Source organism: Neoarius graeffei, chromosome 21 (genome assembly GCF_027579695.1).
Source record: "Neoarius graeffei isolate fNeoGra1 chromosome 21, fNeoGra1.pri, whole genome shotgun sequence".
In the NCBI taxonomy this organism is placed as follows: domain Eukaryota; kingdom Metazoa; phylum Chordata; class Actinopteri; order Siluriformes; family Ariidae; genus Neoarius; species Neoarius graeffei.
In genome coordinates this window covers 18,231,233-18,258,557 of record NC_083589.1, presented here as the reverse complement: position 1 = coordinate 18,258,557, position 27,325 = coordinate 18,231,233, and the positions used below count along the sequence as shown (strand labels likewise).

The 27,325-nt window shown below is 41.9% G+C and overlaps 1 protein-coding gene across 1 annotated transcript in view; it reads left to right on the top strand.

Annotated features, from left to right (window-relative positions):
• Positions 1-2,610: 2,610 nt before the first annotated feature.
• Positions 2,611-27,325, top strand: part of LOC132870032 (bestrophin-3-like) — a 47,362-nt gene continuing 22,647 nt past the window's right edge. Inside the window, 2 exon segments of the mRNA XM_060903574.1 lie at positions 2,611-2,762; positions 22,056-22,150. Of these exon segments, the coding sequence (XP_060759557.1) occupies positions 2,611-2,762; positions 22,056-22,150 (247 nt within the window).

Sequence of the window (27,325 nt, the reverse complement as noted above, 5' to 3'; positions counted from 1 at the left end):
GTGTGGGCTTTATAGATAATTGGGCTAATTTTGAGGGCACTGCTGGCCTGTTAGGGCGGGACGGTATCCATCCCACTCGGGAAGCTGCTGCTCTCATTTCCTGCAACATAGGTCATAGTCTATCTTAGTCAAAGATAAGAAATTTAATGTCATTACATGACGCTGAAAAACTAGTCCATGCTTTCGTTACCTCCCGGTTGGATTATTGTAATGCCTTACTGTCTGGATGTTCCAATAAGTGCATAAACAAGCTCCAGTTAGTTCAAAATGCAGCAGCAAGAGTCCTTACTAGAACTAGAAAATATGACCACATCACGCCTGTCTTATCCACACTGCATTGGCTCCCAATCAAATTTTGTATTGATTATAAAATACTACTATTGACCTTTAAAGCACTAAATGGTCTCGCACCACAGTACCTGAGTGAACTTCTGCTCCTCTATGACCCGCCACACCTACTTAGATCAAAAGGTGCAGGCTATCTGCTGGTACCTCGTATAGTGAAGGCTACATCAGGGGGCAGAGCCTTTTCTTACAAAGCTCCACAGTTATGGAACAGCCTTCCAAGTAATGTTCGGGAATCAGACACAGTCTCAGCATTTAAGTCTAGGCTGAAAACATATCTGTTTAGTCAAGCCTTTTCTTAATGGTGTTTATGAGGTAAAGGTGTAGATCTAGAGGGTCCTCAGACATGGAGTGTTTTGGTAAACTGGGATGTATGGATGCTGTCAGTCCCCACTCACTTGCTCACTCGAGTTTGTTGACAGTGTAGTGGCTGGCTGCTTTATGTCCCAGGGCTCCCTCATGCCTGTGTTCCCTTCTGGCTCTCCCCTTTTAGTTATGCTGTCATAGTTAGTTGCTGGAGTCCCTGCTTGTACTCAGTGCAATATGTATACTGTTCCTATTCAGGTGACATTGGGCATACCTAACAACCTGCGTTTTCTTCCCCCCCCCCCAAATCTGTCCCTCTGAGTTACATGGAGTCAACAGGAAATCTTTTGGTGGAGAGGGTGGAGACCTCGACTGGCTATCATAGCCTGCAGGGAATCGGCCGTCAGACATTCTGTCGCATGTCCCAGACCCAGTGAAATGTAACTGAATTGTCTTGGCCAGCCCTAAGGGTCCCATCTGCATCTCATCATTGCTGAGGAGTGTGCTCCCATCACCCAATCAAGCATCCAGCCAGAGCAGGTCATGATATTTTTTAACCATATTAACATGCCATTGTTGTGTATTATGCCTGATGTCAAGACTCTCGTCTCTGCGAGCCTACCACACAGATTTAATAATTGTGTCATTTTTAGGGCATACCTAACAACCTGTGTTTCCCCCTCCCCCCCATCCCTCTGAGTTACGTGTTGGTCCTGGGATTGAGATGCTGGCTTCTTCTGCCCCTCAGACCTGCTTGATCCATCCTGGTGCCCTATGTTTGGTCGGAGTTTTATCGCATCGCTCCTGTGAAGGATGGCCCCATGAGGACAGTTGAGGGTTATACCTGGAGGATGCTCTGGACTCTTACAGTAATGCTTTTATGGCTGAAGACTACAGTTGACATGCTAACTTTAGGACTGCAGTTGTCATGAACAGTTTTGCACTCAAGTTTCCATCAATGAAGAGTTATAACATCAACGAAACTGCCTTCATGTTAACACTGTTAATGTTATGGTCATGCTGTCTGTTGTTGCCCAAATGAGGATGGGTTCCCTTTTGAGTCTGGTTCCTCTCGAGGTTTCTTCCTCATGTCATCTGAGGGAGTTTTTCCTTGCCACTGTCGCCACAGGCTTGCTCATTGGGGATAGATTAGGGACAAAATTAGCTCATGTTTTAAGTCGTTCAAATTCTGTAAAGCTGCTTTGCGACAATGTTTATTGTTAAAAGCGCTATGCAAATAAACTTGACTTGACTTGAATTTCCCCGATGTAGGATGAATAAAGTGAATCTAATCTAATCTAATCTAATCTAGCTAGCCAGCTCATCGACAGCGTGACCACTAATGAAGCAAAAATAAACAGAACATTTGGCCATATTGTGTTTGAAATGCCACTTGGTCTATATTAATTGCTTGTTCATAGAACTGTTGTATAAAAGCAATATCACACTCAAGGTTGTGTTGTTGCACTGAATGTCAGAATGACCATGATTAACTAGAGTGAATTACAGCTGTGCTGATATTCCATACAACAGCACTCCTTCTCATGTGATATTTGGTAAATTACTTTTATGTTTAATGAAGAAATGGTATTTGTTGAAGAGTTACAAAAAAAAATTACTTGTGTTACAACTGACCCCGCTCTCTCCTACGTGTTATTGCACAGCTGATTTCTATTTGGAGCAAATCAGGAACTTGAATGACTCAGGACACAGTAATACCACAGAGGATAAATTTAGCTTTCTCACACTTTACCTCTCTCTCACTCATACATGCCTGCCTGCCAGTCATTTCCTCGCAAACACCGGAACAGATGCCCCTCCACTTCATAACACAGCATGCAGGTGGTTAATGTAACACAGGGGTAAAAGCTCTCAGGCAGATACTACTCAGTGGTTGAATATAGTTTTCACAGGAAATGAAACGAGGTAACCACAGAAAACCTTAGGATTTGATTGAAGATGACAGTTACTTACTCGAGTAAAGTGGCCAACGCCACCTTCTTCGGCTTCCACAGACTGTTAGTGAGGTGGAAAGGCAGCATTTACAAACTACTCTACCGCGAATTTCTCATTTTTGTTCTTCTTTACTCCATCCTTAGCTTCATCTACAGGTAATATACAACATCTACATTATCTCCTCCAAGACCACAAAACATTTTAACCATTTGTTTAATATTCATCTTTTTCCTCTATTTTTTGTCACATTAGGCTCTTTTACATGTCATTACTTCCAACAGCATGAATACAGGAATTGATATTTACTCTCTCATAACACACACAAGTAGTTTTTGTTCGGGAACCTGATTTCCTAAATTGCTCCCAGCATCTCCTCAATGACGTAGACTGCCGTACAATTGAAACTCTCAGGCGAGTGGGATTCCCCGCCAAGGCTGTATGCAGTGTCAAGTCAAGTTTATTTGTATAGCGCTTTTAACAATAAACATTGTCGCAAAGCAGCTTTACAGAATTTGAACGACTTAAAACATGAGCTAATTTTATCCCTAATCTATCCCCAAATGAGCAAGCCTGTGGCGACGGTGGCAAGGAAAAACTCCCTCAGACGACATGAGGAAGAAACCTCAAGAGGAACCAGACTCAAAAGGGAACCCATCCTCATTTGAGCAACAGACATGACTATAACAGTTTTAACATAGTCAGTTTCATTGATGTTATAAACTCTTTGTTGATGGAAACTTGAGTGCAAAACTATTCATGACAACTGCAGTCCTAAAGTTAGCAAGTCAACTGTAGTTCTCAGCTATAAAAACATTACTGTAAGTGTCCAGAGCATCCTCCAGGTGTGACTTTCAACCGTCCACATGGGGCCGCCCTCCACAGGAGCAATGTGATGAGATTCCAACCAGACACAGGGCACCAGGATGGATCAGACAGGTCTGAGGAGCAGAAGAGGTCAACATCTCGATATCAGGGCTGACATGTAACTCAGAGGGACAGATTTTTTTTTGGGGGGGGGGGAGAAAACACAGGTTGTTAGGTATGCCCACTGTCACCTGAATAAGTAGGAACAATATACATATTGCACTGAGTACAAGCAGGGACTCTGGCAACTAACTATGACAGCATAACTAAAAGAGGAGAGCCAGAAGGTAACACAGGCATGAGGGAGCCCCGGGACATAAAGTAGCCAGCCACTACACCGTCAATAAACTCGAGTGAGCAAGCAAGTGGGGGACTGACAGCATCCATACATCCCAGTTTACCAAAACACTATGTCTGAGGACCTTCCCGATCTACACCTTTACCTCGTAAACACCATTAACAAAAGGCTTGACTAAACAGATGTTTTCAGCCAAGACTTAAATGCTAAGACTGTGTCTGATTCCCGAACATTACTTGGAAGGCTGTTTTATAACTGTGGGGCTTTGTAAGAAAAGGCTCTGCCCCCTGATGTAGCCTTCACTATATGAGGTACCAGCAGATAGCCTGCAACTTTTGATCTAAGTAGGCATCCTAGAGGACCAGAAGTTCACTCAGGTACTGTGGTGCAAGACCATTCAGTGCTTTAAAGGTCAATAGTAGTATTTTATAATCAATACAAAATTTGATTGGGAGCCAATGCAGTGTGGATAAGACAGGGGTGATGTGGTTATATTTTCTAGTTCTAGTAAGGACTCTTGCTGCTGCATTTTGAACTAACTGGAGCTTGTTTATGCACTTATTGGAACATCCAGACAGTAAGGCATTACAATAATCCAACCGGGAGGTAACGAAAGCATGAACTAGTTTTTCCGTGTCATGTAGTGACATTAAATTTCTTATCTTAGCAATATTTCTGAGATGAAAGAAAGCTATCTGGGTAATGTTATCAATGTGAGTTTCGAATGAAAGACTGGGGTCAATAATCACTCCGAGGTCTTTTACTGCTGCACGTGAAGAAACAGAAAGGCCATCCAGAGTTACTGTGTAATCAGAAAACTTACTTCTAGCTGCATGTGGTCCTAGTACAAGTACTTCAGTCTTGTCAGAGTTAAGCAGAAGGAAGTTAATAAGCATCCAGTGTCTAATGTCCTTCACACATTCCTCAATTCTATTAAGCTGGTGTCTCTCATCAGGTTTTGCAGAAACATACAACTGCGTGTCATCAGCATAACAGTGGAAACTAATACAATGTTTATGAATATCACCCAGAGGTAACATAGATAAAGAAAAAAGCAGTGGACCCAAGACAGAACCTTGTGGAACACCAAACTTTACTTCAGTACGTCGAGAAAAATCACCATTTACCTCAACATACTGATAGCGATCAGTTAAGTAAGAGCTGAGCCAGGAGAGGACCGTTCCCTTAACTCCCACAACATTTTCTAGTCTATCCAGAAGAATGGAATGATCAATGGTATCAAATGCTACATTAAGGTCAACCAACACAAACAGCGAGACACAGCCCTGATCAGACGCCAACAGTAGGTCATTTGCTACTTTAACCAGAGCTGTCTCTGTGCTATGATGAGATCTAAATCCAGACTGATGCATTTCATGGATATTATCCCTATGTAAATATAAGCATAACTACTGTGCCAAAGCTTTTTCAAGGATCTTGGAGATAATCAAATCAAATCAAATCAAGTTTATTTGTATAGCGCTTTTAACAATAAACATTGTCGCAAAGCAGCTTTACAGAATTTGAACGACTTAAAACATGAGCTAATTTTATCCCTAATCTATCCCCAATGAGCAAGCCTGTGGCGACAGTGGCAAGGAAAAACTCCCTCAGACGACATGAGGAATAAACCTCGAGAGGAACCAGACTCAAAAGGGAACCCATCCTCATTTGGGCAACAACAGACAGCCTGACTATAATATTAACAGTTTTAACAGGTATAACCCTCAACTGTCCTCATGGGGCCATCCTTCACAGGAGTGGTGTGATAAAGGGAGGTTTGATATTGGTTGATAATTGGACAGCTGACAAGGATCAAGGTCAGGTTTTTTAATCAGGGGTTTGATAACTGCTAGTTTAAAGGATTTGGGTACATAGGCAATCCTAAGAGAAGAATTTATTATTTTTAGAAGCGGTTTGATTACTTCAGGTATTATCTGTTTGAATAGACATGTAGGTAAGGGATCTAGTACACAAGTTGAGGCTTTTGATGCCGAGATTAATGAAAGTAATTCAATTTTTCTAAGGGGAGTAAAACATTCTAATTGCTGATCTGATACAGTTATATTGTTAACTACAGGATCACTTACATTGTCTGACCTTAAATTAGTAGTTTGAATTTTTTGTCGAATATTCTCAATTTTGTCATTAAAAAAAAATCATGAAGTCGTTGCTACTACATACTGCAGGTGTGCATGTGTCTATAGTGGACTTATTCCTGGTTAATTTTGCTACAGTATTAAAGAGGAATCTAGGATTATTTTTGTTATCTTCCAATATACGAGGAGAGTTATGTTGATCTAGCAGCACTAAGAGTTTTTCTACACTTCAGGAGGCTCTCCTTCCACATTAATTTGAACACTACCAATTTTGTTTGGTGCCATTTACATTCCAATTTTCTAGTGGTCTGTTTTAAAGTGCGAGTGTCATCATTATACCAGGGTGCTAATTTTTTGTCTCTAGCCATTTTCCTTTTAAGAGGCGCTACATTATCTAAAGTATGGCCGCCACGCCTACTTGGATCAAAAGGTGCAGGCTATCTGCTGGTACCTCATATAGTGAAGGCTACATCAGGGGGCAGAGCCTTTTCTTACAAAGCCCCACAGTTCCCCTGCTATTATTTTTAGAGTGGATTATGTTGAGGAGCCTTCTTATGTTATGAAATCCCTGACGAGTCTGTACAAACCCATTCTGATCACAATGCACCAAAAAAGGGATATATGGATCTAGCCTTTTACCAAGAACTTTACTCAATATTTTTGTCTCAACTCCCATAAGACTAATAGGCCTGTATGAAGAGCAGTCAGTCGGTATTTTCCCAGGTTTCAGAATAAGAACTATTGTAGCAAGTCTTAAAGTTGGTGGTAATATACCATTATTAAATGACTCGTTAAACATATCCAAAAGTGGGGTCAACAACTGCTTCTGGAAGGTTTTATAAAACTCTATTGGTAGGCCATCAGGCCCTGGGGTTTTGCCTGAGGTGGGGTTTACATTAGACCGTATCTGCAGATCATCAGATTAACATTTTTAAAACGATTAGCGTGCACACAGCAACGCCAATACACGATTCGCGTGCACACAGCAACGCCAATACACAGATACACTCGGCTCCGCAGGCATCCTGCGCTCCAAATCACTCCGCCCTGAACAGCGAGTGCCCTCTGGAGGGTGCGCACTCCGGCCCTGCACAGCTCACAGAGCGCGCGAGTGAAGTGCACGAGCAGTGATTCAGGACTGAGCCGCTGTGTGTGTGATCCTAGTGCATATCGGGCATGCGTGTCACTTACCACTTGCAAGTGGAAGGATGGCAAGCCTAAAGACAATCATAACTACACAATGGGCAGTATTTGCATCAGTATTTGCGGTATTTTCATACTTTTATACTCTTTAATGAAAGGTGATACAAGGCGGAAGTCCGCGCCGTTTTTCAGCAGTCGTGTCACATGACCAACGCCAGCGAATCAGGAAGGTGGATGTCACAGTGACGTTGTCCAATGACGACACCAGCTAGAGCTCAGCACAGCGTATCCGCATATTCTCAATGTTTACACAGCACCGGACCAGACACGATCTGGATTGAATACGTGGACCCTGGTGGATTCCCGTTTCCCGGCGTTTCCAGGCGTTTTAATGTAAACGGACAGTGCATCCGCGAAGAAAATGAGACAGATACGGTCTAATGTAAACTTGGCCTGAGTTGATACTTTTAATGGCCTGCAATAGCTCTTCCATTGTTGTGTCCTTATCCAGGTCTACTTTAACTTCCTCTGTAAGCATTTTAAACTGGAGCTGATTAAGAAAGGCATCTCTATAGGCTGGTATGGGGGAGCATTCTGACCTGTATAGTGATTGATAAAATTCCTTAAATGTGTTATTAATATCTAGAGGATCGCTTGATATCTCCCCTGATTGAGTAGTTATGTCATTAATGGCTCTTTCAGATTGTATTTTTTTAATTTTCCAAGCTAACAATTTGCCGGCCTTTTCTCCCTGGTCATAAAAGGCTTGGTTCAGCCACAGTAAACTTTTTGCTGCTTTATCAGATGTTAATTTATTGTATTCCGTTCTTAAAATTAGTAACTGTTTTTGTTTGTCAGGGTCATCTTTATTATTTATATCTATTTCCAAAGATTTTATTTGCTTCTCTAATTCATTAATTTCTGTTTTTTGTATCCTGTTTCTAGTACTAGTAGAACTAATAATTTGCCCTCTAATATATGCCTTGAAGGCTTCCCATCTAATGCATATGTTAGTTTGGTTAGTGTTAATCTGAAAGTAGACATCAATCTTATCTTCTAAATATTTAACAAATTCAGGATTTTTGAGCCATCTCACTTGCAGACGCCAATTAGGAGGGGACTGTTGAAGTTTCTCCATTTGTACAGACATGGAAATGGGGGAGTGATCACTAATGACTATACAGTCATACCAACAATTCTTAATTTTGGATACAAGTTCTTGTGATACTAAAAAATAATCAATGTGAGACCTGGACTTATGTGTTCCTGAATAGCATGAGTATTCCAAATTATCTGGGTTAAGTTTTCTCCAGATTTCAGATAAGTTTAAATCAGTGATGCATTGTAAGATTGTTTTTCTAGATTTGTTTTTTATGGGGATCACTTTTTGTAGAGCGGTCTACCGACGGATTTAAAGTATAATTGAAATCCCCACGTATAATGTTTAAGCCATACAATGAAGACAAGGTTAAGAAGAAGTCTTCAAAAAATTTAGGGTTGTCCTCATTAGGACCATATATGCTAACCAAGCTCAATGCGAGAGACAGGATCCTACCCTGGGCAATTACAAACCTTCCTTGGGGGTCCTGGATTGTATTAGTAAGTTGAAAAGGAATTGTTTTGTGGATAAGAATTAGTATCCCCCCCCCCCAGTGTAATTGTTATATGTGGCATGTATAACTTGACAAGGCCACCTACATTGTACTTGCTTAATTTCAGTAACTGTTACATGAATTTCCTGAAGAAAACGCACCACAGTACCTGAGTGAACTTCTGCTCCTCTATGACCCGCCATGCCTACTTAGATCAAAAGGTGCAGGCTATCTGCTGGTACCTCGTATAGTGAAGGCTACATCAGGGGGCAGAGCCTTTTCTTACAAAGCCCCACAGTTATGGAACAGCCTTCCAAGTAATGTTCGGGAATCAGACACAGTCTCAGCATTTAAGTCTAGGCTGAAAACATATCTGTTTAGTCAAGCCTTTTGTTAATGGTGTTTATGAGGTAAAGGAATAGATCTGGAGGGTCCTCAGACATAGAGTGTTTTGGTGAACTGGGATGTATGGATACTGTCAGTCCCCACTTGCTTGCTCACTCGAGTTTGCTGACGGTGTAGTGGCTGGCTGCTTTATGTCCCGGGGCTCCCTCATGCCTGTGTTACCTTCTGGCTCTCTCCTTTTAGTTATGCTGTCATAGTTAGTTGCCGGAGTCCCTGCTTGTACTCGGTGCAATATGTATACTGCTCCTACTTATTCAGGTGACATTGAGCATACCTAACAACCTGTGTTTTCTTTCCCTCCCCCCCACCCCAAATCTGTCCCTCTGAGTTACATGGAGTCAACAGGAAATCTTTTGGTGGAGAGGGTGGAGACCTCGACTGGCTATCGTAGCCTGCAGGGAATTGGCCGTCAGACTTTCTGTCGCATGTCCCAGACCCAGTGAAATGTAACTGAATTGTCTTGGCCAGCCCGAAGGGTCCCATCTGCATCTCATCATTGCTGAGGAGTGTGCTCCCATCACCCAATCAAGCATCCAGCCAGAGCAGGTCATGATATTTTTTACCATATTAACATGCCATTGTGTGTTATGCCTGATGTAAAGACTCTTGTCTCTGCGAGCCTACCACACAGATTTAATACTTGTCATTTTTAGGGCATACCTAACAACCTGTGTTTTCTTTCTCTCTCTCTCTCTTCCCCCCCCCCCCCCCAATCTGTCCCTCTGAGTTACATGTTGACCCTGGGATTGAGATGCTGGCCTCTTCTGCCCCTCGGACCTGCTTGATCCATCCTGGTGCCCTGTGTCTGGTCGGAGTTTTGTTGCACTGCTCCTGTGAAGGACGGCCCCATGAGGACAGTTGAGGGTTATACCTGTTAAAACTGTTAATATTATAGTCAGGCTGTCTGTTGTTGCCCAAATGAGGATGGGTTCCCTTTTGAGTCTGGTTCCTCTTGAGGTTTCTTCCTCATGTCATCTGAGGGAGTTTTTCCTTGCCACCGTCGCCACAGGCTTGCTCATTGGGGATAGATTAGGGATAAAATTAGCTCATGTTTTAAGTCGTTCAAATTCTGTAAAGCTGCTTTGTGACAATGTTTATTGTTAAAAACGCTATGCAAATAAACTTGATTTGATTTGAAGAAAAATAATTTTAGAATGTAGGTTTTTAAGTCTGTTCATTACCTGTTTCAGTTTAGTTAACTTATTGAGCCCCCTGACATTCCAGCTTGTAAATCTTAAATCAAACAGTTTTGGACTTTCCATGTTGCTTCAAGTGTAGTGAGATACATGACCATGTTGAGTGTGACAAAAAATAAAGGCACAAAATAAAGGAAAGTAGTAACAACTGAACTAGACATATAAAAACACTTAACCTTTAAAATCCCGTCCCCCTTCCCTTACTCAAACTAAACGGTGTAAGGGCAAGTACCAATCCACACTAATGAGGAGTGGTTTAACTGTAGGCACTTCTCTCAGGCCCTGTCCACACGGCAACGGATTCAGGTGAATCTGATAAAATTGTTTATCGTTTCGGCCTGGCGTCCACACGGCACCGGCATTTTGGGTGCCCCAAAACAATATTTTTTGAGAATGGGTTCCAGAGTGGAAAAATCTGGCAACGGCGCCGTTGCGAAGTCGTCTGGATGAGTAGAACGGATTTGTTTACGATGACGTCACAACGGGCGGCACGGTGGTGTAGTGGTTAGCGCTGTCGCCTCACAGCAAGAAGGTCCTGGGTTCGAGCCCCGGGGCCAGCGAGGGCCTTTCTGTGCGGAGTTTGCATGTTCTCCCCGTGTCCGCGTGGGTTTCCTCCGGGTGCTCCGGTTTCCCCCACAGTCCAAAGACATGCAGGTTAGGTTAACTGGTGACTCTAAATTGACCGTAGGTGTGAGTGTGAATGGTTGTCTGTGTCTATGTGTCAGCCCTGTGATGACCTGGCGACTTGTTCAGGGTGTACCCCGCCTTTCGCCCGTAGTCAGCTGGGATAGGCTCCAGCTTGCCTGCGACCCTGTAGAAGGATAAAGCGGCTAGAGATAATGTGATGTGTGTGATGACGTCACAACCACATGACTAGAACAAGCAGCACTCTCGCTGTTTTGTATGAACCACTGCATTGCATTCACTTTTGTATACAGCTTTTCTTTTAAATAAACAAGTAACTGAACCATTTCTTGAATTTCTTTTTTTTATTGGATAAGACTGCTTTTCAAAATGTTCACACACAATATAAAAAGTTATATAAATTATATAAAAATGCTTTTCAAAATGTTCACACAATAAGAAAATTAAGTTATATAAAACTATGCACACTAATAAAACTAATTTGTACACACAGAAGGCACGATTTCCTCGCGTAGTTGCAGCCATCTTCTTGTTGTTGTTGTGTGTTTGTTCCTGTGAGTACTTCACGCCGGGTAGAAGAAGGGGTTTATGCGCATGCGTCCTACTTCTTCTATTGTTCTGGTGTCTCCGATGGGACCGTCTTACAGCGCACGTAGAGGTGTGGCATGTGTATTACATCATTTTCAGCAAGCATTGCGTTGCCATATGTACCTGATATTTTACTGATCCGTTGCCCATGTGGACGCAGTATTTTTTTAATAAAATCTCGTTGCCGTTGTCGTGTGGATGTAGCCTCAGACAGCCCACATGAACCCCCCCAGCTCTGCATCCTGACCTGAACATTCAAACACTTATTGTCCTAGAATGATAGATATGAAGCATAATATTATTAACACTTCTTGATTTAACTGCCTCGATAGCCTGTATCAAATAAACAAGTGTATAGGCCTATAGTAGGTGCATAAAATAAAGTGCCCACCAAATATGGTAGTAGCAGCTCTGCATATAATTAAAATAAATTAAAAAGTATAAAATGTATATAAAATTAACCTGTATTAAACTGCAGTGCACCTATATTGTCCATATTAGTCCTTTTGTAGTTACCTATACTCCTGGGGGTTTAGAAGTTTCGGAGTTTGAAAGAAAGTTCTCAGCTTCTTCTGGTGTGGAGAAAAAGATTATCTTCCCTTTGTGTAGAGCCCTCATTCTGCATGGGCTCAGGGTGAATCCCTGAAAGCTTTCAGCTTCGTTGAACTTTTTTCTCACTGCATTGAATGGGCTCCGTGCTTTCATGGTTACCGCTGATAAATCTTGAGCAAAGAAGATTTTGTGACCATTGTGAGTGAGCGAGCATTGTTTGGATGTGTTGAAAACAAACTAGCGGTCTTGAAACTGTAGGAAACGAATGATTACAGCTCTGTTCTGACCTGGTCTTGGTCTTGCCAGAGTGCGGTGCACTCTTTCCAAGGTGAACGATCTGGTGCCGTCGAGCCCCAACCAGACCGGCAACATACACTGGATGTAATCAGTCATGGGTTGGGTTCCTTCAGCGCTTTCAGGGAGCCCCACCAACCTTAAGTTCTTTCTCTGAGCACGATTTTCCATGTCTTCCGTCTTGGACTCCAGATAGGCGATGCGTTTAGCGGCGTCAGTCATCTCCATTTTCACACTCTGCAGGCCGTCTTCGGTGTTTCCTATGCGCCCCTCGGCCTCCGCGAGTCGCTTAGCATTAGCGATGATATCTTGTTGAAGGTCCGCAAAACTCTTTTGCACAGCGTCAACAGAGCTATTCATCACAGCTATGCGTCTCTCCACATTGTCGAGTTTTACCCCGAAGCCATCAAGGGTACTTATCTTGGTGTTAATCGTGGTGACAGTAGAGTGGCGTGACTGTAGCTCTTTTAGCACCTTGGCTAAGTCATTCCGTGGGCTGGTTGGAACGTTAGCAACCTCGGCTACCAGAGTAGTTCTGGATTTCTGAGAGCCACGGGATTTGGAACTGCTCTCACACTCTTTTTAAGTGTCGTTTGTTTAGACATCTTTTAGAAGTAGTTAAAAATGTTAATGACTAGGACTTTGCAAACTTTTAGCAAAGCTGTGAGGAGATCCTGCTCTAAGCTGCCATCTTGGTCCACGATTCCACAGTGCCCCCCAAAGCTCCACAGTTATGGAACAGCCTTCCAAGTAGTGTTCGGGAATCAGACACAGTCTCAGCATTTAAGTCTAGGCTGAAAACATATCTGTTTAGTCAAGCCTTTTGTTAATGGTGCTTATGAGGTAAAGGTGTAGATCTGGCAGGTCCTCAGACATAGTGTATTTTGGTAAACTGGGATGTATGGATGCTGTCAGTCCCCACTCACTTGCTCACTCGAGTTTGTTGACAGTGTAGTGGCTGGCTGCTTTATGTCCTGGGGCTCCCTCATGCCTGTGTTACCTTCTGGCTCTCCTCTTTTAGTTATGCTGTCATAGTTAGTTGCCGGAGTCCCTGCTTGTACTCAGTGCAATATGTATACTGTTCCTACTTATTCAGGTGACATTGGGCATACCTAACAACCTGTGTTTTCTCTCTCCCCCCCCCCAAAATCCCCCAAATCTGTCCCTCTGAGTTACATGTCGGTCCTGGGATCGATGACTAAAGCTGACCTCTTCTGCTCCTCAGACCTGCCTGATCCATCCTGGTGCCCTGTGTCAGGTTGGAGTCTCATCGCATCGCTCCTGTGGAGGGTGGCCCCATGTGGACAGTTGGGGGTCGCGCCTGGAGGACGCTCTGGACTCTTGCAGTGGTGCTTTTGTGGCTGGGGACTGCAGTTGACTTGCTGACTTTAGGACTGCAGTTGATTTGCTGACTTTGGGACAACGGTTGTTGTGAACGGTTTTGTGCTTGGGTTTCCGTCGGTGGGGGGTTTATAGCATCAACAAAGTTGACTTTATGTTAGGACTGTTAATGTTATAGTCATGTTGTCTGTTGTTGCCCAGATGGGGATGGGTTCCCTTTTGAGTCTGGTTCCTCTCAAGGTTTCTTCATGTCGTCTGAGGGAGTTTTTCCTTGCCACCATCGCCACAGGTGTGCTCATTGGGGATAAAATTAGTTCATGTTTTAAGTCATTCAAATTCTGTAAAGCTGCTTTGCAACAATGTTTATTGTTAAAAGTGCTATACAAATAAACTTGACTTGACTATGGTGGAATGATGACTCTAAGCCAGGGGTGCCCAAATTGATCCATAAAGGGCCATGTGGCTGCAGGTTTTCATTCCAGCCATGCAGCAGCACCCTGATTTGGCTTATTTGACTGTGTGAAGACAGTTCAGTTGATTGAATGAGCCAAATCAGGTGTGCTGCTGCATGGCTGGAATGAAAACCTGCAGCCACATGGCCCTTTATGGATCAATTTGGGCACCCCTGCTCTAAGCATTCAGTTGCCTGATCAAGTTCTTCAGGGGCTGAGAGTGACCCAATCAAAGTTGATAACTCTGGGAGATAATTTATAAAGTTCTGTGCAGTAGTTGACGTGAATGTATGTTTAATACAGTAGCGTGGTGAGGTGCATATATTACTCAGACATATTTTGAATGAGATAAGATTATGATCTGAGAATTTCAGACTGTGGAAGTATGACTATATTTTCTATGTTTAACCCGACTGTTAGTATTAGATCGAGGGTGTGACCACCATTATGGGTCGGTCGTATGACATTCTGATTAATCCTATGCTAAAGCTTTGTCTAAGGCAGTGATTCTCAAACTGTGGTACGTGTACCACTAGTGGTACGCGGGCTCCATTCTAGTGGTACGCCAAAGAATCACTTAATTAAATAAAATTTAAAAAATAAAATAAAACGTGAAATACTATCCATAATATCCGAATGGATGAAAATATCTTATCAACCGATGACAAGAAAATGGAAGGAGATACAAATTAAGTTAATAATTTTAAAAAGTTTGCAAGTGCTTCTGGGTAGCCATACGTAGCGTACATACGCATTCCCGCTGGTTCCGCTGACAGACGGTTATCCGCCATTGGTAGACTAGGCTGTGATGGGAAAAGGTGGAGGTGGCTTTGCTAATTATGACGAGTACGACAAAATTTCTGTCGTGGCTTAAATCCGCAAATGGGAGCGTGGATCAGGGGAGAGGGAGAACTGAAGAGGATGTGTGTGAGCCGAGCGCAGATGCTAATGACAGTGGCAAAACCAGCCCCAAAACTGCTAGCAAATGGCAGAAACCAGTGAGGAGGAAGTATGACGAAAAATACATAAAACTGGGATTCATTTGGAGCTGGACAGAGGAGCTGCCCAGGCCGCAGTGTGTTGTATGCGGCGACGTTCTGAACAATGAGTCCATGAAACCATCGCATCTCAAACAGCATCTTACAACCAAACACACAGCACTAAAGGACAAACCAATGGATTTTTTTTTTACGAAAACATGATGAACTGAAGCAGTCCAAGTCCACCATTCTGTCCTATGGTACACCCGTAGCCAAAGCACAGGAAGCTTCATATCGTGCCAGCCTCCTGATCGCCAGAGCCGGTAAGCCGCACACAATTGGGGAACTGCTGTGTTTGCCATTAGCCAAAGAGATGACACGTATCATGTGTGGAGAGAAAGCTGCCAGAGAGTTAAACTTGGTGCCGCTTTCAAATGACACCGTGTCAAGGAGAATAAATGACATGGCTGACGATGTTAAAAAGACACTGATTGAGCGCATTAAGAACAGTAGATATTTTACCATACAGCTTGATGAGACTACAGATGTTGCAGATTTGGCCAATTTATTTGATTCATTATTTAAGTACAGTGTTTTATTTTCCTATATTTAAACACAGTGTTACTGTTCAAAGTACTGTGTGTCAGGGGCACAGATACGTTTTTTGAACTGGGGGGGACAAAAAACTGGGGGGGACAAAGCTGCCAGCAAACCAACCCCAACCCCGATATGCCTGTCAAACTTGTTGTGGGTTACTATAGCAACCAAGCCCGAGCTCGCAACCTGTGCAGTCTGCGCAGCTCAACCAACCAAATATCAGTCTTTGTTTTATGTGAATTGTTACAACTATGTATACACTGCTGTGCACCTCAATAAACCGAATGGTAATTAGTCTTTTGATTTTTCCGTGAGGTTTGCCTTATGCAAAGTGGGGGGGGGGACCGAACGAAGTGAATTTAAATCTGGGTGGGACGAATCCCACCCGTCCCCCCCTCTATCTTCGCCCGTGCTGTGTGTAATGTTACAGTGGCCAACAATATTAAATATACTTGGTAAATAAAACCTCCGCCTTGTTTTTAATGAATACTTAGGCCTACTACGCTACTGTATTTTAATGTTGGTCATTATGGTGGTACTTGGAGAGCCAAGTATTTTCTGAGGTGGTACCTGGTGAAAAAAGTTTGAGAACCACTGGTCTAAGGAAATAACCAGATCTGAGATAAAATCTGCAAATTCAGAAAGAAACTCAGAATATGGCCCTGGGGGCCTGTAAATAATAAGTAACGGAATTAACTGGGTAGACCTATTTTTCGAGGCTACATACATTGAGAATGAAGAACTTCAAATGTATTAAATTTATAACTAGGTTTGTGTGTTACACTTAGATAATCATTATAAATAACCATGACGCCACCTCCTCTGCCAGTTAGACGAGGCTGGTGTATATAACTGTATCCAGGAGGACTCGCTTCATTTAATGCTATATATTCATTTGGCTTAATCCATGTTTCAGTTAAACAAAGTACATTAAACTCCTGATCAGTAATAAGTTCATTAACCATTAGCACTTTAGATGTAAGAAGTCATCTAATATTTAATAGTCCCACCTTTAGATCAAAGGTGCTGGCAGTAGCTGTCCAGTCAGTATGATCTAATTTTATATTGATTAGGTTACTGGAACAAACTCTGAATTTTGCTACTTTTTTGTTGAGCTCGGGGAACAGACACAGTCTCGATGTAGTGGACCCTGAGTGACGACTCTGTGCAGCTAGCAGACAGTTGGTTTAGCCTGTTTGTTTGCTCCCTGGCCTTGGCTCTGGATTGTCAGAAATTAACTAGCCCGGTTCTGAGACTATGACCTACGCTGCAGGAAATGAGAGCAGCACCTTCCCGAGTGGGATGGATACCGTCCCTCCCTAACAGGCCAGCAGTGCCCTCAAAATTAGCCCAATTATCTATAAAGCCCACACTGTTTTCAGAGCACCACCTGGACAACCAGCAGTTCAGCGACCATAACCTGCTGTAAGCTACATTGCCATGCTGCAGTTGATTGGGGCCAGAGCATACTACAGCATCAGACATCGCCTTCACTAATTTAAACACCTCTACAAAGTTACTCTTAGTAACCTCAGACTGACGAAGGCGTATATCATTAGCTCCTGCATGGATAACTATCTTTGAGAACCTGTGCTTGCCTAGGACCCTAAGATTACCTGCTATGTCCAGCACCCTGGCTCCCGGTATACACCTGACTAAAGCTGCTGGTGCCCCTAAAGGCTGAGCTAATTTCACGTGCCGTATGATAGAGTCCCCTATAACCAGAGCTCTTTCAGGTTTCTCAGTGGGTGCATCACCAAGGAGAGCAAACCTGTTCGACATGTGATGCGGAGAGGAGTGGTGCTCCCATGGGCGAGCTTCAGCGGTAGCTTTGGCTTATGCTGCTGAGTTGTCACCCATTTGCCCCGCTGTAAGGGCTCTAATGCCGGAGTTGGGGGATTACTAACTCCACCTAGGGCATCCAGACTTTCCCCTACAGAAACTACACTTTTCTCATTCTCACTGACCTTCTCTAAAGCCTGGATATATGCTTCTAACACTGTAATCTTCTCCGTCAGAGAGCTAACTAATCTACACTTATTCCTATCACTAGCAATGGAGGAAGAATGACTAAACATCCTGCACTCAGCACATTGAACAGGCTGAAGGTGTGCCATGATGAAAGGATTCACGTACCTTAATCGAAGATCTGTTGATATTAAAGCAGATCCGATGTGGATGGCCTCCGCGTGTGGTCTTTACACAGGAGGAGGAAAAAAAGAAAGCTTCCGGTCTCAGCATTCTTCTGAAAAAAGAGAGAGAAAAAAAACGGAAAAAGGAAAGTGAAAGTACAATTAAAAAAAATGAAGAGGATACTGGAAAATTATTTGGAGAAAAAATAAAGATTTGTAATTAACGCCAACACTCACGGAAAAAAGACTTGTTGCAAACAACTTGGGAACCAGGAAGCTCACAGAATGTCCTGAGCACAGAATGTTAGCATGTGTTAGCATGAGTATGTAGCCTATGAGAAATGAATAGTGTGTTGAATTAGCACTAATCCCATGTTTTTGAAAATCAAAAATGTTGTGTGCATGTGCATATAGATTTTAAGTTATTCCATGAAATCTTAATTCCACGAAGGAAGTAACAGTAATTCCATGAAGCCAATCACCAACGAGTTGGCTATAAGCCATGAATGATGAGATTGAGTGGAATAACTTTATGTCCACATTCTCTGGATTTTGAGAAACAGCATTTTTTTCTTTTTTTTTGCAAATTTGATAAATAAAAACTCTATACAAAACGTTCCACAAAATAATTTCCACTTAGAATGTAAACAAACTGGTGAAATGACAGTAGCAATTTGTGGAAAATGCTATAATAATAATTATTGAAAAATGAAAAAAGATACATCTTATCATCAAATACTTTCATTCCATATTTTGTTGCTTTTTTGTGGTTTTGGGGGTTTTGTTTTCAAGTAGACTTTTTATTTCATCCTCGGTTGGTTCAGCAATATGCTCCGCCATTTTGTTTTTCTCTACTCACTGTATGAGCTGCTAGCCTCATAGTAGTGTAGCCAATCAGAGCGCCTGATTGCTCATATCAATTTCTGAAGCAAATTTGACAGATGATGAGGCCAATTAAAAGAATAATTATCATGAAAAATTAAATACAAGATTTGAAATGCTGATATGTTTGGGCCTTCTCTGAAGGCCTAGAAGGCCCTGACGGTTCCTCTCTGATGCATATATTGTCCTTTTCACACCATGTAGCGTATAGGGCGATGCCGATCTCCATAGCCCTCGGCCTCTCGCCTATTACATAGCTAGGGTTACAGTGGGGGACTAGTCCTGTGGTAACCGCAATAGTTTGACTCCCCACTTGCATCTGTATTGCAGTGTGCCTTGCCAGACAGCAGTAGGTACCATTTTTATGATGGTCTTTGGTATGACCTGACCATGAGTAGAACCCGCGATCTCCCAATTGAGAGGTGGACACGCTAACCACTAGGCCACCTAGCTGGTGATGTAAAGAATAATAATGGCTTTTTTCGTGGTATATCAGATGTACCACTCAACACCAGCCAATATTTAAATATGTCACTCAGATCTGCAATGTATTTTTATATGAAAAATGCGAGTTTTTCAACATGAGAAGATATATTTCATATCTACATATCTGGATTTTGAGAAACAACATTTTTATTTTCATTTTTTTGCAAATTTGATAACTTTATACAAAACGTTCGATAAAATAATTTCCACTTAGAATGTAAACAAACTGGTGAAATGTGTGATGTTCTTTTTATTATATCGACACATTCACAAATAAAAAGTACCTAAATTTATCAAAACAATTCATCGATTTCCTATTGAGTGACATATACAGATTTATGTCACGGTTTTGGTTCTCCATGTCCCGAATGAAGCTCGTATGAAAAATATGGAGAGGCGTATTTCCCAGCAAAACACGTATTCATCCCCCCTTGTTGTTTGTCCTGTTTTGTCGCATTACAAGCTGGAATTAAAATGGATTTTTGTTGGATTAGCAACATTTGATTTACACATGCCTACACATCCCTACCACTTTAAAGGTGCAAACTGTTGTTTTATTGTGACACAGAATAATTAAGATGAAAAAATAGAAATCTGGAGTGTGCATATAGCCTAGTAAACTAGACCCACCCGCCTAGTGGCCAAAAATATTTTTTGCCTGCAAGTGGGTCTAGCCTCGCACCATATCAACAAAAACATGCCGGGCATCAAATCGTGCCCGCCAATCACAACGCAAGGTTTTTGTTTGGATTCTTTGGGCGGACTTTTGCAGGAGTGACGACAAAGCTGCGCGACGCTGGAGAAAGCACAACAGGAAAGATGGCTACGGCTAGTGAACAGCGCGCGTTTGACTCCGCTTTGGAATCAGTTTTAGAAGAATTAGACTTGGAGTTTTCGTTGAAACATGAGCAGGAAGAGGCTCTCCGCTCATTCCTTTTCAAGAAGGACGTTTCGCTGTTTTGCTGACCGGCTATGGCAAAAGTCTATGTATGTTAAGTATGTGTATGTTAAGTGTATGTTAAGTATGTAGTACAGACTCCAAACTTGTGGTCCTTATCTCCAAACTTCTTAATATCTAGAACCTGTTTATTAATTAATACGCATTTTGAAAAATTATTTATTTCAAGGCCTCTCCCACTGCTTTCTGTCACTCTGACTATGTCACAGTCACTGTTGCGCTGATTGGTCAGAGCGTTGGCCTATATGCACAGAGACAGTTTGAAAGGCAGCGGGTTGTCCCTACCCACCCCCGTCAGAAATGTCTACAAGCGAGGCCAGACTAAATATTCACATTTAGTCTGGCTTGCCAGGCTAGTGTGCATAGGCATTCAACCCCCTTTCGTATGAAACCCAAAATAAGAGCTGATCCAACCAATTCACTTCTTAAGTCACATAATTAGTTGATTAAGACCCACCGGTGTGCAATCAGTGTCACATGATCTGTCACATGATGTCTGTTTCAATCAACCTGTTCTGGAAGGACCCTGACTCTGCAACACTACTAAGCAAGCAACATGAAAACCAAGGAGCACTCCAAACGGGTCAGAGACAGAGTTTTGAAGCAGTATGGGTTGGGTTATAAAAAATATCCCAAACTTTTAATATCCCAGGAAGCACCATTAAATCCATTATAGCAAAATGGAAAGAATATGTCACCATGGCAAACCTGACAAGAGAAGACCGCCCACCAAAACTCACAGACCAGGCAAGGAGGCCATTAATCAGAGATGTAACAAAGACATGAAAGATAACACTGAAGGAGCTGCAAAGATCCACAACGGAAATGGGAGTATCTGTCCATAGGACTACTTTAAGCCATACACTCCACAGAGCACGGCTTTATGGAAGAGTGGCCAGAAAAAGTCATTGCTTAAAAAAAGCATGCTTGGAGTTTGCCTAACAGCATGCGGCAGACTCCCCAAATACGTGGAAGAAGATTCTCTGGTCAAATGAGACTAAAATTGATCTCGTAGTGTGGCACAAACTCAACACCCTGAGAACACCATTCCTATGGTGAAGCATGGTGGTGGCAGCATCATGTTGTGGGGATATTTTTCATCTGCAGGAACACTAAAGCTGGTCAGCACTGAAGGAAAGATGGAATTCTGAAGGAAAACTTGTTTGAATCAGCCAGGGGTTTGAGACTGGGATGAAGGTTCACGTTCCAGCAGGACAGTAACCCCAAATATATTGCTAAAGCTACACTGGAGTGGTTTAAAGGGAAACACTTAAATGTCTTGGAATGGCCTAATCAAAGCCCAGACCTCAATCCAATTGAGAATCTGTGGCATAACTTGAAGATTGCTGTACACCAATGCAACCCATCTAACTTGAAGGAGTTAGAGCAGTTTTGCCTTGAGGAATGGGCAAAACTCCCAGTGGCTAGATGTGCTAAGCTAATAGAGACATACCCCAAGAGACTTGTATCTGTAATTGCAGCAAAATGTGGCTCTACAAAGTATTGACTTTGAGGGAGGTGTATACCTATGCATACTCCAGATTTCTGTTTTTTTTTTCATCTTAATTATTGTTTGTGTCACAATAAAACAACAATTTGCACCTTTAAAGTGGTAGGCATATTGTGTAAATCAAATGGTGCTTATCCCGCAAAAATTCATTTTAATTCTAGCTTGTAATACAACAAAACAGGACAAACACCAAGGGGGATGAATACTTTTGCAAGACTGTGTGTGTGTGTGTGTGTGTGTGTGTGTGTGTGTGTGTATATATATATATATATATATATATATATATATATATATATATCTCACACACACAACATAATTGAATGAATGAATAACCACATCTGCATACATGCATAAAATGTATATTGTATGCTAAAAAAAATCATATGATGAAACAGTTTTAATCCTAATAGCATATATACTTCTCTCAACTTTAGATGGGTGCTTACAGATCCCCAGAAGCGTTTCTTTGAAAAACTGTCCATATATTGTGATCGATATGCTGAACAGATCCCGGTCACATTTGTGCTTGGTAAGTCTTTGCTGTAATCTCTGCCTGATACTTGCTGAATGAATTTCATGAAGCTTTGGAGCAATTTGATCAATATAACAGTTTTACTAAATCTGAATTATTCTTATTACAAATGATGCTGAGTATACATAACCAGAAATGTCATGTAACCATGCACGTATGAAAGTAAGAAGATTGCTTCCAGCTTTTGGTAGTTTATTAAATAGTGTTTGAATAATTGTTGTCTTTTATTTGTACATGATATATTTGCTTGATAAGAAGTAGACAACTCTGTTTTAGCAGATATTCCTGACATCCCAACGATATTATTTTCTTTGTGACATACCATCATGTTTTTCACAACACGCTGTATTGCTGCATTTTTTTCTGTTGACTGCTTCTGGGTGCATACTGAATGTAATTATTTACTGAACATTATTTTGATCACTGACTGATAGTATTCAATTACTGTTCAGTCACTATTCAGTCACTGGGCAGCATGGTGCTGCAGTGGTTTACAATGTCATGTCACAGCAAGAAGGTTCTGGGTTTGAACCTCGTGGTCCACTGGGGCCTTCCTACATGGGTTTCCTCCAGGTGTTCTGGTTTCCTCCTACAATCCAAAGACATGTGGATTAGGTCAGCTGGCTACTCTAAATTTCCCATAAGTGTGAGCATGAATGGTTGTTCATCTCTGTGTTAGCCCTGCAATAGGTTGGCGACCTGCCCTTCTTGCATGAGGTCAGCTGGGATTCGCTCCAGTTTTCCCTGCAACACTGATGGATTATGATAATGTTATGATAAAGTTATAGAGAATGAATGTTCATAAACAATGTATTCCAATTATTCCTTATTAATAGTAAACAGACTAATTGCATTGAGAACTACAGTGGTGCTTGAAAGTTTGTGAACCCTTTAGAATTTTGTCTATTTCTGCATAAATATGACCTAAAACATCATCAGATTTTCACTCAAGTCCTAAAAGTAGATAAAGAGAACCCAGTTAAACAAATGAGACAAAAAACATTCTACTTGGTCATTTATTTATTGAGGAAAATGATCCAATATTACATATCTGTGAGTGGCAAAAGTATGTGAACCTCTAGGATTAGCAGTAAATTTAAAGGTGAAATTAGAGTCAGGTGTTTTCAATCAATGGGATGACAATCAGGTGAGAGTGGGCACCCTGTTTTATTTAAAGAACAGGGATCTATCAAAGTCTGATCTTCACAACACATGTTTGTGGAAGTGTATCATGGCACAAAAACAAAGGAGATTTCTGAGGACCTCAGAAAAAGCATTGTTGATGCTCATCAGGCTGGAAAAGGTTACAAAACCATCTCTAAAGAGCTTGGACTCCACAAATCTACAGTCAGACAGATTGTGTACAAATGGAGGAAATACAAGACCATTGTTACCCTCCCCAGGAGTGGTCGACCAGCAAAGATCACTCCAAGAGCAAGGCGTGTAATAGTTGGCGAGGTCACAAAAGACCCCAGGGTAACTTCTAAGCAACTGAAGGCCTCTCTCACATTGACTAATGTTAAGGTTCATGAGTCCACCATCAGGAGAACACTGAACAACAATGGTGTGCATGGCAGGGTTGCAAGGGGAAAGCCACTGCTCTCCAAAAAGAACATTGCTGCTCGTCTGCAGTTTGTAAAAGATCACGTGGACAAGCCAGAAGGTTATTGGAAAAATGTTTTGTGGACGGATGAGACCGAAATAGAACTTTTTGGTTTAAATGAGAAGCATTATGTTTGGAGAAAGGAAAGCACTACATTCTAGCATCAGAACCTTATCCCATCTGTGAAACATGGTGGTGGCAGTATCATGGTTTGGGCCTGTTTTACTGCATCTGGGCCAGGACGGCTTGCCATCATTGATGGAACAATGAATTCTGAATTATACCAGCGAATTCTAAAGGAAAATGTCATGACATCTGTCCATGAAGTGAATCTCAAGAGAAGGTGGATCATGCAGCAAGACAACAACCCTAAGCATACAAGTCGTTCTACCAAAGAATGGTTAAAGAGGGATAAAGTTAATGTTTTGGAATGGCCAAGTCAAAGTCCTGACCTTAATCCAATGGAAATGTTGTGGGAGGACCTGAAGTGAGCAGTTCATGTGAGGAAACCCACCAACATCCCAGAGTTTAAGCTGTTCTGTACAGAGGAATGGGCTAAAATTCCTCCAAGCTGGTGTGCAGGACTGATCAACAGTTACCGGAAACGTTTAGTTGCAGTTATTGCTGCACAAGGGGGTCACACCAGATACTGAAAGCAAAGGTTCACATACTTTTGCCACTCACAGATATGTAATATTGGATCATTTTCCTCAATAAATAAATGACCAAGTATAATATTTTTGTCTCATTTCTTTAACTGGGTTCTCTTTATCAACTTTTAGGACTTGTGTGAAAATCTGATGATGTTTTAGGTCATATTTATGTAGAAATATAGAAAATTCTAAAGGGTTCACAAACTTTCAAGCACCACTGTAAATGAAGTAATTTCTGGGCATTTTTCTGGGGAATTTACAATTGATGAAATATCAAACTATGCAGTCATTTCGAATAATATCACTGCTTTGTAAATAAATACAGTTTATTCTATAGTCATTAAAGCTGCAGCTGTTCCTGTAGTAATTTGTGAAATAATAAGAATAATTAGAAAAGAAAAATCCAAATTTCTGTTCAGTTAAAATTGTAGTTAATGTTGTCTTACAACACATTCAAGCAGGGTGTAAAATTTATTATATATAACATTCAGTTCATAATATTATAGTATAATCAGCGAAGAGTGGTGCTGTGTGAAATTTATCATTTTCCAAAAAGAGCACATCCTGATGTTCTTTATCCCTCTTATACTACAGCAGTCAGGTCATGCTGTCTACCTGCCTGTGGTGACCCTGCTATGACTTCTTGTCTTTGATGAGGAGTTCAACTGAAGACAGCTACCTGAACCCACCGGATAACAAATATTGATATCGATTCACATGGTACCTTAAAAGGTCATATGGTTCTTGGGAACCTGCATTCTTCTAAGAATGAGCCATTCATGGCTACTACCGAGATCCGCGTGCTCCAGTTCAATGTTCAAGGGCTTACCAGAGCCAAACATGATCTAATCCGACACGTTGCAGACCAAAATCATGTCAACGTTATCGTCTTGCAAGAAACACACTCTGAAGATGAAGGCAAACTTACCACAGAAGGGTTCAATACCATTGATTTTATGCCTCACAAAATGCCATGCCATTGCCTCATACACCTGTGAAGGCCTGAATGGCAAACTAGTTTGGAAATCCACCAATGGCAGCCCCGTTGCATGGAACATCATTGATGTCAATGGATGCCAAATCGGATATTTCTATAAGCCCCCACCTGCCTTAGTCAACCAACAGCACCTGTCATCGCATGCGGAGACTTTAACAGCCATAACCCGACCTGGGGCTACCTTGACTCCAGCCCTAACAGAGAAACGATCTCCTAATGGGCTAACTCACTAGATCTCCATCTACTGTATGAAGCCAAAGACCACTCCTCATTCTATTTGGGCCGCCATAAGAAGTGGACCAATCCTGACCAAGTGGACCAATCCTGTTTGTGTCAGCTGACCTAGCTCCTAACTATGTCTGCACTGTGATGGACAAATTCCCTCGCTCCGGCCACTGCTTGATCATCATCTGCACTAAAGCGGAAATTAAGATCCAAAGCCTCAATAAGAAGCTATGGAACTTCCGCAGAGCCAACTGGGAGAAGTTTGCGTCCCTAACAGACTTATCAATAGACCTCCTGAGCTCGACTGCTGCAAAATCATAGGCTTACTCTGCTTTCACTGAGATGATTTCCTTGGCAGCTAAAGCCTCGATTCCCGGAAGCTGACGTGGCCAATATATCCTTTGCTGAGATGAAGAATGTGAAATTATAGATAATGAATGTTCATAAACAATGTATTCCAATTATTCCTTATTAATAGTAAACAGACTAATTGCATTTACGTTGAGAACTAAATGAAGTAATTTCTGGGGATTTTTCTGGAGAGTTTACAATTGATCAAGTAATCTTGATCAACTCTCATTGTACTCTTTCTTGGAAACATTGTACTCTTACTGTTTCTTGGAAAGAAACAGTGGAGAGTATTGGCTTCACTCACTCCAGCTGCAAAGCCATCAATTGGCTCACTGGAAAAAGCATGAAGCCAAAGCCCTGTCCAGTTTCTGCAAACTCTGTTGCATTTGTACTTGTTAAGAACAGGAAATGGAAAGATCTAAGCCCTGAAGCTAAAGATCACAGGCACTCAGTAATTGCAGAGATTAAACTGGCCTCTTCAGACCTCCCTTCCTCCAGTGCTCTGTCCGGCCCCATTACCATCCAGCAGCTCCTTGATGCTATGTTTTGCCTGAGAAGCGGCAAAGCTCCCGGTCTTGACTTGGTACACTCAGAGTTCCTGGCCAACATGGGCCTGCGGGCCATCAAGTGGCTCTGCCACTTCCTCTGCGACTGCCTGGATACCCTGACTTGGCGACAGGCTAAGGTCACTGCCATCCTGAAACCCCGAAAACCAGCAGATGATCCTAAGAGCTACCGACCCATCTCCCTCCTCTGTATGACCTTTAAACTTATGGAGCAGATCATCCTAGTGAGGATAGGTGACATCGCTGAAGGTCATCTATCCCATGCACTGCAAAAAATGATAGCAAGTGAAAATATCTTGAAAATAGTTGAAATGATCTAGAATTTCCTATTAGAAGAATACAAGACACCAGTTCTGAGATTAATAAACCTAGTTCTAAATTGCAACCAACTTATTCTAAGATGTCTTATCAAATAAGAATGTGTCCATGCAACAAGATAATTTCACTAGTATTAAGTAAGTTTCTCCTCAAATTCAGTTTTTAATTTTTTGCAGTGTGTGCAAGCTGGTTTCCAGAATGGTTGTTCTACAACAGACCAGATCTGCCACCTCATACATGATACTGAAGCTTCCTTTCAGCACAAAGAAAAAAACAGGGCAAATTTTATCGACCTCACAGTCACCTATGATACAGTGTGGCACCGTGGCCTGTATCTCAAGCTACTCAGAGTACTACTGGACATGAAATTGGTCAAATTCATCATGCTTCTTATCCAGAACCGTTCCTTCTTCGTCAAAACCTCCAGCGGTGAATATAGCGGGAAAAGGAAGCTTTGAA